The following is a 12338-nucleotide window of genomic DNA, read 5'->3' on the forward strand; positions in this document are numbered from 1 at the left end:
CATTCTCTAACCAAACAACCTGTTCTCATTTGATTAGGTTTCAACCACAAGACATCACTGTATGTTTTCTTTCAAGATACACGTCACAGTGAGCCCAGAAAAGGGGAACTTCCAGTGTCTGTGGTAACATCACTTGATAAACAGATTCGTCTGTACAGCGAGAGCCAGTTTGCATTTACTATATAAAGCTATGCAACCGTTGAGGAACAGACATTTCAAGAGTGGTGACTATGAGAGCAGCAGCCATCTCTACTCCAAGACTGAACAAAATGCCAGGAATATTCTTTCCCTCTGCTAATACCGGTGAATTGAAAGGATCTGATCATTTGCTACTAGATGACAAAACTCAGAAAAAGAGGCCAAAAGCTTTGTAAGTTTAATCTGCTCCATGCTTTGTGTTTTGAAATCGGATGATATTTAAATGGCGGGAGAATGAGTTAAAGAAAGGGATTGCTGAGTCCTTTAGCTAGCTATCCTTTGTGGGGAGCTGCTACTGCAATTTTTATCATAAAATGAAAAAGATATAAATTGTGCCAGTCTTCCACAAAGATTTCGATGGTGTTCTCCACCTGAAAATAGATTTCAATTTAACATGCAATAGACTAGACAAGTTCATATCTTGCTAGACTTAATCAAGTGGTTAATGGTGGTGGTTGTTTTTAATATATTTAAGTGTAGAGAACTACAGATATTTACTATCAGTTTTATTCTCTTTTCTAGTGGAACAGACCTGAAAACCTATTTGAAATCCATGTTACCACATTTGGAATCTGGGATCAAATCTTCCAAGTCCAAAGATATGTAAGTAATCTTTTGCAATAATTAGCATTAAGCACAATCATCACATAATCTTTATTTTTTAAATAAATTGCATACTCAAAGGGTACAGATTAATTGATTTTATATTTTAACCCACTTAAGAATATGTGTTTTCAGATAGTTGATTTTATTTAATTTTATACTGCTTTTCGGTGGATTACCAAAGGGTATTTTTTTTCCATTTTATTTTTGTCATATTTTAGTTAATCCTATCTCTTAGGGGTTCTAAAGTCCTTAAAATTAGTTAGTTCATAAATAAAATTCATGATCAGCTATGATCTTAATCTGAAATGTCATCACTTTTTAAAAAAATGTATGGCATGAACAAGCTGTTTAAGGGGAGGTTTAGGTTTCTTTTCCCTTCTAAGTATAATCAATACTGTGATACCTTAGACAATTCAAGCAAGAACTACTAATCATTGCAGTTTACTTTGGTTTTATTTTAGGGAGGGAGAAATAATATCTTCGGTGTAATTAAACAGATTAAAAATATTTTTCCAATTAATAATATACATAATTTGCTAATTTAGTTAAACTTTTCGTTCTCTGCAGACTTTCTGTAACAGAAGTAATACAATGGTCTCAGTCTTTGGAGAAACTTCTCACCAACCAAAGTAAGTAGAGAGGAAGGATACTCATTTTTCATGTCCAAAATAAATTTCACAGCAAACAATGGCCATTCTGAGTGCAGGTTGCTCTAAGAAATCTTGTATTCCACTCTCTCATTAGTTACTGATGGCATTAGTATAGTAAGCGTCATGAGTTGTTATCTGCTTGATTCTGTAACTGTTTTCAGTCAAAAGTGTCTAGGCAGGAAGATGCTAATTTCCACAGAATTCTGTAAGAACAAGCCATTAAGACCATGTTCAGATCCTCAAAGTAGAATCATACTCAGAACTGTGGCAACATCTCCATTGCCTTTCTGCCAAGTATTTCTGTTTCCAGTCCTTGTCTAAATGTGAAGCCGACAGACGTGGAAATTGTTTGAAAAGAGCAAAGAGATTGTTGGATTTTTTTTCTAATCTGGAATGCCATCAATTTTTCTTCTTCTCGTGTATACAATGTAATTTCAACTGATTCATGAACTTCTTTGTTAAGTATGCTGTTTGTTAAGAGATACACTGTAGGATTCTAACTAGTTTGGGAGTTGATAACTGGTCTCACATACTTCCAAAGGGTCTTGTTAAGCAGCTAATCCTTCCAGGCAATAGATTTCCCTCTATATTAGAACCACTGTCTGCCCTCCTTTTGTTGTCTGGTCATCTATTCCTGCTGAATGATGCAGCTTCTTGTACAGGGCTGAACTGATCTACTTCATAACCTTGGGCTATTAATAAAACTAAACAAAGTTAATGAAAATGAGGGTCAGTGGATGTAAATAGGCAAATTCTTTGCCTCAGTTTCCCTTGCCTAGAATGATAGAAATCTAGAGTTAGGAAATGTCATGTAGGGCTTCTAGCCAAACTTCCTTATTTTATAAATGAAGAAAATAAGGTCCAGAGCAGTGAAATGATTTGCCCAAGATCATACAAACAATTAATGGCAGGAGTAGGATCAGAACTCTTATCTTCCATCTGGTCGTCTTATGCTCTTACCAGTATACCATGCTGGTGGAATGGGGGGATGTAATGCTTTTTTTTTTTAACCCTTACTTTCTTTAGTAACTGCTATAAGATAGAAGAGCAAGGGCTAGGCAAATGGGCTTAAATGATTTGCCCAGGGCAAGTGTCTGAGGTCAGATCTGAACCCAGGTCCTCCAAACTCCAGGCTTTACACTCCATCCACTGGCTGTCCCTGGCATAATACTTTCTAACTATTAAGCTCACCTAAATGCTCTCAGAATTGGTGAGCCAAAAAATTGGTTATTTTTGAAAAATACATTCTGGAAAAAAAGTTACTACAATATAGAAAAGTGCTTATTCCGTGATTCTGTGAACCAGAATTGCAACATTAAAAAGGACCTGAATTATCATCTAATCTGACTCATACCTAAAAAGGATTCTTCCTTTCTACAACATAGAAAGTTTCTATTCAACAATGAAGCATTGCTCTCCATTTGTCACTAGACACCTGTGTGACTCTGAAAGCCTCTGAGCATCCATTTCTTCATTGTAAAATGAAAGAATTAGACTGAAAAATCTCTAACATCCCTTTCAATTCTAAGAATCTAGAATACTATCATTGTAGTATTTTAGCAACAAACATTCTCTGGTTCTCATTATAAGAGAATATAAGTTCTAGTCTTAAAAACTTTATCTTGATCATGTACTTAAGAGTTCAATTAATTTATGGTTTTCTTTTTTTAATTTCTAGCTGGGCGGGCTGTCTTTGGTAACTTTCTGAAGTCAGAATTCAGTGAAGAGAATATTGAGTTTTGGCTGGCCTGTGAAGATTACAAACGAACCGAATCTGATCACTTACATCGCAAGGCTGAAAAGATTTACAAGGCATTTGTTCAATCAGATGCCACGAAACAAGTAAGTAAAGAACTAAAAATTGAACTTCAAGGTGACTAAAAATGTCCTTCAAATGACATATCAAGGTCTCCTCTTCCTATGGTAGCATGATCCCAGCCTTGCTAATTGATCCTTGGATAACCTCAAGCAAATCACTTAACCTCCTTGGACTTTTGCTATAAAAAATGAGATTTGGACCAGGAAGAATCTCAGGTCACTTCCATCTCCAAATCTGTGATCTCTGAGCCTATAAATAAAAAGGCCAAATTCTTCATATTTCTCTTTTTTAATATTATACATTCAAAACTACCTTGATTATCAAGATGGACATAATTGACAAATTTTGCAAAATACTCCATATTTTCGTTATTGTAGGGAATGTTCACCTAGACGTATACTGCTGGGTTATTGAATGGCCTCTAAAAATGGGTCTTTTTTATTTTTCTTTTTTTTTCTAGTAGATTAAAGTTTTTTTGGTAATTGTTGCTAAAGTGCCACCTCCTGGGCAATGAGAAATTGCAGACAGCGTGATGGAAGAAGCAGCAAAGATGTGTTATAAAGGGCAGCAGGTCTAGAGATTTGACTCAAGACTTTTGTCAATTACTATATATGGACCTTTGAGCAAATTAGGTACCTTCTTTGGGGCCTCAACTTTCTGACCTCTAAATTAATGATCTCTAAATTTCCCTTAGTTCTAAAGTCTTCTGATTTATTGGCAAATTCAATGCCAACAATGAATAATCATTTTGCTATGGTCATTCCATCCTGTTAGATAAAATGCCTTGGATCAATGTTAAAGGTGCCAAGGGCATCCCAGGTCACCATTTCTCTTCTCTGACCTTCTGTAGTTGTTAATTGGCTTTACCACTTACATTGGATTCTTAAACCTTCAATTGTGACTTCATTCAACTTTTTCATACCTATGTGCATCTTGCTTTGCTACAGAAATTGGAAGCAAACTGAGGACAGAAAATTTTTATACAATATTTCTCTTGTTTATCCCATAATCACTGACTTAGTGTTGGTATATGTAGTGGAAGGAGAGGGAAAAGGGAAGAAATCTATCAACAAGAGCTTACTTGAATTTAGTTAGTACATAGAATCACAGGATCATAATTATCATTGATCTAGCATTGGGAGAAACCTGAGGCCATCTTGTATCTGTCAATCTGGATTTTTGGATGACTCAGTTTACCCTTACCTTTGAGAAATCCCAGTGCCAAGTACTCCTATTTTGGTCTGAATGTTAAACACCTTTTTGTTTTGGAGGCTTCTTTATTGGATGAAGGTTTTCCTCTGAATCCCAGTTTCTTAGTTTGACCTTTGCCTTTGATTTGTTACAGCTGATGCTTCTTAATACCCTAGTTGCTGGCTGCAAAGAGGTTTACAAACCTGTTTGTGATACCTAATTATCCAGAGGATGTAAAGACTCCTAATTTCCTTTCCTTTTTTAGAGAAATCATCTAGTACTGTTTTTTCTCCCAGGGCAGAGAAAGTATCTAATATGATGTCTTCTCCCAAGGATATGGTTCCCAGGTTCCTAGAGCCTTTGATTTTGTATGGTGTTTAAAGTATGACTAAATATTTGAACCTTATCCCTATTCCTGATTAAAGAGTGGGTTTTATGATTAATTGGTAGTTTTGTGTAATTTCCAAGTTTTTCAAAGTTAACATATCCATCTCTCTCATTTTACAAATGAGTAAACTAAAACCCAAGCTCAAGGTCAACAGAATATAAGCATCTGAGGCAGATTGTGTACCCTGGTCTTCAGACTGGGGACTTAAAATCCTAACTAATTTGAAACCCCCACTCACTTTAAATAAATTTTCTTTGGAATATAAACTTCCTAATGACTAGTATTCTTTCTTTTTTTTTTACTTTGAGTTTCCAGTACCCTGTCCATGTTTCATAATGTAGTAGAGGAGATTAAATTCTTCCTAAGATATTTTAACGTAATGCCTTAACAAACTCATTAGAATTGGTGAGAAAAGACATGAATTCATTATGTTGTTTTTTCATCTTTCAGATCAATATTGATTTTCATACTCGTGAATCTACTGCTAAGAAGATTCAAGTTCCGACTCCCACAAGTTTTGACGAAGCCCAGAAAGTTATATATACGCTTATGGAGAGGGACTCCTATCCCCGGTTCCTTAAATCAGAAGTTTATTTAAAACTGCTGAGTGAACTTCAGGGGAACAGCCTTAAGTGACTTGATTCTAGAGGACCTGGGGAATTGAAGATGCCATCAGATCCAAAGGGAATGCTCCAGTGTGTCTCCCTGTGTGAACAACAGTAACTTTGCCTTTTAGGGTGACTTGAGTAGAATAGGGGAAGTACAAGTGACTCAGCAAGGATTAACAGGCACGTTGCAGAGTCACTGTCTGAAGAAGAGTAAGCAAGATGAAAACTCAAAGATTGAAAGGGGAAGGAGTTACAGCAGCTTTATCACAAGATGTATTCACATCTAAGTCCTAAAAAAAAAAAAAAAAAAAAAAAAAAAGAATCCCTCAGAACAGAGAAGGCAGGGTCATGCTGTTTACATAGCAACTATTAACAAAAGACATAAAACTGACAGCAAAGGAAAAGGCTACCAGGTCCAATGGAAATGTAGGCAATTGGACTCATGATAGGGCAAGATGAACAATTCACCAAAATGTTTTTGACTGATGTTTAGGTCACTTTGTTATTACGTATGAAAGCATCTGAACGCCATTAGCCTGGGTGAACATTTTAAAACTATTTATATCATATTATCACTACTATTCTTGATGGTTTTTATGTTTAAGAGTAAAGTAAAATTAACTATGTATTAAACCATCCTATTTAGAAAGTGAAAAAGCATATATTTATGATTTAAGTTATCTCAGTGTCGATAATGATGTGAATTTATATTAAAATGTTTATGCCACAAAGTAATTTCTGTTCATTTCCCACAGACAAATTTTTTAAAAGTCTTGGCATCCATTTTTCACAGGTATTTTTAAAAATTCCAAATGAAATCAGTGGTTGTCTGCTTCAGCTTCCAAATCTATAATCCAAATTAAGATCATAGATCAAGAACAAGAAGGGACCTCACAGGCTACCTAATCTAACCCCCTTATTTTACAGATGATAAAACTGAGGCCCACAAAGGTTAAATGAGTAGCCTGAGTTCACACAGGTGAAAAATATTAGAGGAGGAATGCCCTGATACTTTAATACTTTGATGTGTTCATGATGTTACCCGTGAAGATAATTCTATCATCAATGAAGACAGGAACTGTTCTCTCTCATCCTAAACACTGCCTTTTCCTTAGAGTGTTTAAAAAGAACCTAAGTACAATGAGGTCCTTCCTTTGGTGCTTCCCTTTGAAGCAGTATACCATAGGAGACTCAAGTTCAACATCTAGTAACATGAAAGTGGAAAAGTTTCTGAATCTCAGTTTTATTCTATAGGAAAGAGGGATAATAATAGCTTTAGCACAAATTCAAAGGATTACTATGAGGCTGTATGAGATACATCTAAAGCACAAATAAATTTCAATTAAGGACAGACAAAGATATTATACTTTCATTAAATCCCTTGTCTTCAATTCTTAAGTTTTCCATCTGTGCTAGGAATAGGCCAGATGATAAAAATAAACAAAACAAAACTTGGTCATGCTTTCAGAAATGGAGACGAGTGAAGAAAAAGAATAAATCATAAACTAATAGAGCTGTAACATGATATCAAAAAGTCATCTAATCACACTACTGTCTTAAGTAATTGAAGATAAATGATCATTAATTCCACTCAAACCCCAGGGATAAATGTCACTTGGCAACAAAAAATGGAAGGCTCTTAAGTTGTTTTAAACTGGAAATCTTTTTCTGGACAGCAGAAAGATAAACAAGCTTCCGAAGTCCCGTGTCTATCCCACATAGTTCTCTCTTTGGCATCTCAATGCCTACTAGCAGTAATTTTGGTAGTTATATAATGAGATACCCTGGAGGCTCACCCTGGGATCATCTAATTTGGTCCTATGAGAATATTGGGAGTCAAAATTTAGAAGAAAGCTTGAAGATATTTAGTAAAAGCAGTACATTTTACAGATGAGCAAAATCAGGCTTACAGGGATTATCTAATACCGGAAATGATATGGCTAATGGTAGAATAGAATTTGGAATTCAGGTCTCCTCTTTCTACTACCTCATGTTTTGACCATCCTCTTGAAAATTACAAAATGGCTTATGACTCTCTCATGAAGCTCCCTCTTCCCCCACCACTCTAATCCCAAGGACTAGAATTCGTAGTTACACCTCTAACTGGAAATAATCAAACGGGTCTTGTTGAACCCTTGAAAGAGGATTCACATCAAGATTGTATTAAATATTTGAGGTCCCTTTTTAATGCCAAGATTCTATAATTTTAACAGGGTCTTCAGAATATCTCTCCCATATGTCCCCCTCTCTCCTCTGACACTACTACCACATTGATACAGGTCTCCATCGCCTCACTTCTGGACTATTGCTGTCACCATCCATCCATCAGTAGGGCTCTCTTCTTCAACCCCATCCTCAAATCAGCTGCTAAAGTGATCTTCCTAAAGAACAAAAATTTATTATTTTATTCCCTTTACATTCAATCAACTCCAGGGATTTCCCATTTACCACCAGGTCAAATATAAAATCCTCTGTTTGGCTTTTAACCTTTTTTCCTTCCTAATTTTTAAATTCTCTTATACATTATGGCGGGTACCCCAACCACATAATCTGTGATCCAGTGACACTGGTCTCTTTGCTATTCTTCACAGTAGAAACTCCATCTCCTCCCAGCTCTGCCATTTTCACTTGCTATCTGCCATGCCTAGAATAATTATTGCCCTCCTCATCTCTACCACCCAACTATCTTGGCTTCTTTCAAGTCTCAGCTATAGTCCCTCCTTGTACAAGAAGCCTTACCCAATCCTTTTTAATGCTAGTCCCTTGCTTTTGTTGATTATCTCTAATGCATTACACACATACACACACATATGTATGTCATATATACACATACATAGTTGATTTGTAGTTAGTTATTTTCATGTTGTTTCCGCACTCAGATTGTGTGGTTCTTAAGTCTTTGCTTTTTCTTTGTGTCCTCAGTAGCTAGCACAATGCCTGAAATATTATAGGCACTTACTGCTTGTTGATGGACAGATGGAACCCTAGAATATAAGTTCTTGACCTAGGGTTTATGAACTTACTTTTTTTAATGTTTTGAAAACTGCATTTCAATAAAAATGAGTTTCCTTTTTAGTCTAACATATTTTAAATATTTTAAAGCATTATGCTAAGAAAAAGTCCTAAGAATTCAAAAGACAGCTGAGGGATCCATGACACACACAGAAAGTTAAGATCCCCTTCTCTAGAAACTGGGAATATCAGAAAAGACAATATAGAAGCTTGGGCATCAGCTGAAATTTGAAGGAAACTAAAGATTTTCAAAAACTGGAGATGAGGAGAAAATGCATTCTAGGTCAGAAGGGATACCTAGAACAAAGCACAGACATGGGAGAAAGGGTGTCACATATGAGGAACAATAAGAAGGACAGTCTGATCAAACCTAAATGTGTGCGGAGGGAGTAATATGTAAAAAAATAGAAAGGTAGATTAATTTTAAAAGCCAAATAGAAAGGTTCATATGTAACAATTTAGAGAAGGAAAAAGAGACTGGTTAGAAGGTTATTGCAATATTCCAGGGGAAAGGTGTTGAGGGCTTTCACTAAGGTGGTGGTTTTATGAGTAGAGAAATGGTAGAAACCAGATTTGACTACTGAATGGATATTTATAATGAGTAAATTTTTAGGATGTTAATGCATGCCCTAATGACTGTGAGAATGATTGATACATTTAACAGTAGGCAAATTGCAAAGAAATGTAGGTGAATTAAGGAGTAAAATGAGCTTTATTATGGACATATTGAGTTTGAAATGTCTTGAACATCCTGATACAAATATACATCTTTCTTTTTTTTTAATTTTTTTTTAAACCCTTAACTTCTGTGTATTGGCTCCTAGGTAGAAGAGTGGTAAGGGTGGGCAATGGGGGTCAAGTGACTTGCCCAGGGTCACACAGCTGGGAAGTGTCTGAGGCCGGATTTGAACCTAGGAGCTCCCATCTCTAGGCCTGACTCTCAGTCCACTCAGCTACCCAGCTGCCCCACAAATATACATATCTTACCAATTCTTGCCACCCCATAAAACTCTTCTAGCTAACTAGAATTTATAAAATGCTTTAAGATTTGCAAAACACTCTCCTCAATGATTTATGCTCTCTCTCTTTTTTTTTAAATTTGGGAATGCAACTCTAGTTTTATAATAAAAGTAAATAGAAATATATGAATTATACTAGGTTATTTTAATTATGCAAGAGGTTTCTTGTCACTGTTAGAATTAATTCGAAAGAGGTTTTCCAAGCTTAATTCATCTTTGTTATAAAAGGTAGTTTTGTTCTTGAAGAGTGACAAAGTAATATAAATCTTGGAAGTCCAGTCTCCTAGTAGAATCTGAATTACATAGAAATTCTGGCAATGCAAGATCTGTTTGCTATTGTCTGAATAAGGAATTAACCCCTGAACTAGGGTAGTAGCTATAGTAGAAGAGAGAAGAGATATGAGAGACATAATAGAAATAAAATTGGCAAGATTTGGTAACTCTTTGCATGTTAGAAGCCAAGGAAGGAAAAGATATTAAAGATAGATGGCAAAGAAGTTTTGACATCTAGAGAATCAACACTTGACACTTTTAATAGGAATCCAAGAAGAAGTAATACTTTGACGACAGATTATGGTGGTTCAGATTGGAACAAAAAAATCAATCATAAAATTTTAGATGGGGCATTACAGACCCAAGTGAGGGGGAAAAAAAGAGAATTAACTTTCCTTATGTCATATGGGCTAAGGAAACAGTTAGAACTTGGATAAAGTGAACACAAGTTGATAATAACTTTCATTCCTAAATGGGCTGTAAACAGATTGACTTTTCGGTTGTCTTTTGTTAGAATGTATTTATCCCATAAATACAGAGATTCTTCTGATAACTCACATTTCTATGGCACTACAAGGATTATAATGTATATTCAAATTATATGAGTGCAAATGTCGGAATTTCTGGATTTATAGATGAAGACTGCTGGAATGGTTGATGTAGAAGGGATTATGGATTCTGGTAACTACCAAGCCCAATTCCTACTTTTTGCAAATGAAAAAGTACTATATGAAAGGCATCCTTTTTCATATTTACATACCAGTGGGAAATCCCCAAGCCTAACATTCCCTTTAATATCTTCAGCCTACCTTGTTCTATCTTTATCTGGCAAAAATATCTAAAGAACTTGTATTAAAAGAAGACTGATTCAGTAGAATTTTAACAAAAGGATAAACTGAGGCAAATCAAACAAGATGACATTTATGTGCAGGAGCATACTTCTTGTCCATAAATTGGTCAGTGACTCACCTCCATTTATGCCAAAGACTCCAAACAGAAAGACAATTCCCTTTATACAGGTTTGGGGAGTACATAATAAAAAGCAAAGTAGAGTAGATGACGTCTTATAAAATGATTGGTTACTAAGGTGAGAGACACAGGAAACAACATGATTGGTCGAAAGTTTGGTCATTGGAGATAGAAATAGCCCTCCTTGGGACTTATGAGAAAGAAAACTAGCCACATTCAGAGGAAGAACTGTGGGAAGAGAAACACAGAGGAAAAACAACTGCTTGAACACATGGGCTGATGGGAATATTATTGGGGATGAAGACACTAAACGATAACTCTAGCCCAACTATCAATAATATAGAATTGGGTCTTAATCAATGATACATGTAAAATCCAGTGGAATTGTGCATTGGCTAAGGAGATTTGGGGGAGAGGGAAAAAACTGAAACATGTAAATATGGGAAAATATTCAAAATAAAAATAAAAATGAAAAAAAAGAAATAGCCCTCCTTTCCCCATGAAACCAGGTCAAATGAAAATCTAAGATTTTATGACTCCAAGTTTAGCACTCTATTCAATATACAGTATTTTTTCTCTTTCCTCTTCTCTTCATTCAGTTGAATCTTATTCAAATTAACCAGTTTTTATTGAGTGCTCATTCAAGTAGAAGCAAAGAATGGAGGGATTATTGACCAGACTTGTGATTTCATTGATATAGGGGATTCCCAGATAAAAACATTCTCTCTACCAATACAGCTTGGCCACTTTAACTAAATCATTCAGGGAGAATCCCCCCAACTTCATGAAAGGTACTCAGCTTGAAGGAAGAAGAAAAAAGAGACAAGAAGGAAAAGGTTCATTGCTACATCTTGTTGATTCTACTTCTACAATGTATTTCCTATATTTTTTCTTCCTCTCCACTCACATAATCACCACCTAAGTTTAGGAGTGGAATGTGTAGAATTAAGCAACCTAAAAAAGTCATAGTGCTTCAATACCTCAAGTATCTGACATGTTTGTTAAGGTAGTCCCTCTCTCTCACACACATGCCATCTGCCAAGACTATCACAACTTCTCTCAGGTGAGCTTTGAGAGTTACTGAAGGCAAAAGGGGAGCCAACTGGCTGTTAAATATTTCCAACTGAGCTAGGCTTGTCCTTAGGTGACAAAAAGCCCAAGCTATAATTAAAAGCCTTCCATTTTGGTAGAATGGGACAAAGTCTACAGTGTACTGGCAGAGACTTTGAGAATCCAGGGTCATCTCCAGGACACGATGAGGCCCATGTTAGGATTTTTCCTGGAAGAAAACTTTATTTTCAAATTATTTTCCTTGGAGTCCACATTTCTCCCAATTACTCTTCTTTGCAAACACTTTGCAAACATCGCGCATTTCCAAACTCAAAATTTTCCTACAAGTTTTAAGCTGCTGTAAAAGGGATTATGGAAACTCAGCAGGCAGTCCCCGTGTCCCTATATTTAGTACAACTGTCATGTTAAAAACTCCAGAGCACTCGAGACTTATTAGGTGCGAGGAAGGCAGCTGATCAGCAGACATTTCGGCCACGAAGCCAGCACGGCTGCTGTTTATCTTGGCGAGATGGTCTGTTAAGAAGTGATCTAACT

General features: G+C 35.9%; 1 protein-coding gene across 1 annotated transcript; it reads left to right on the forward strand.

The window, feature by feature from the left end:
- Positions 1–230: 230 nt before the first annotated feature.
- RGS1 (regulator of G protein signaling 1) lies at positions 231–6499 on the forward strand. Its single transcript, XM_044672878.1, has 5 exons — positions 231–370; positions 721–801; positions 1372–1433; positions 3133–3296; positions 5303–6499. The coding sequence occupies exons 1-5, from the start codon at positions 231–233 to the stop codon at positions 5486–5488; spliced, it is 633 nt and encodes a 210-aa protein (XP_044528813.1). The 3' UTR covers positions 5489–6499.
- The last annotated feature ends 5839 nt before the right edge of the window (positions 6500–12338 follow it).

This window comes from Gracilinanus agilis, chromosome 4, assembly GCF_016433145.1.
Source record: "Gracilinanus agilis isolate LMUSP501 chromosome 4, AgileGrace, whole genome shotgun sequence".
NCBI classification, from domain to species: Eukaryota; Metazoa; Chordata; class Mammalia; order Didelphimorphia; family Didelphidae; genus Gracilinanus; species Gracilinanus agilis.

Excerpts from the sequence above, each read along its gene's own strand:
- RGS1 (XM_044672878.1), top strand. The coding sequence starts at position 231 with ATGAGAGCAGCAGCCATCTCTACTCCAAGACTGAACAAAATGCCAGGA. Across the intron at positions 371-720 it reads AAAAAGAGGCCAAAAGCTTT|TGGAACAGACCTGAAAACCT; the intron begins GTAAGTTTAATC and ends TCTCTTTTCTAG. Across the intron at positions 1,434-3,132 it reads GAAACTTCTCACCAACCAAA|CTGGGCGGGCTGTCTTTGGT; the intron begins GTAAGTAGAGAG and ends TTTAATTTCTAG.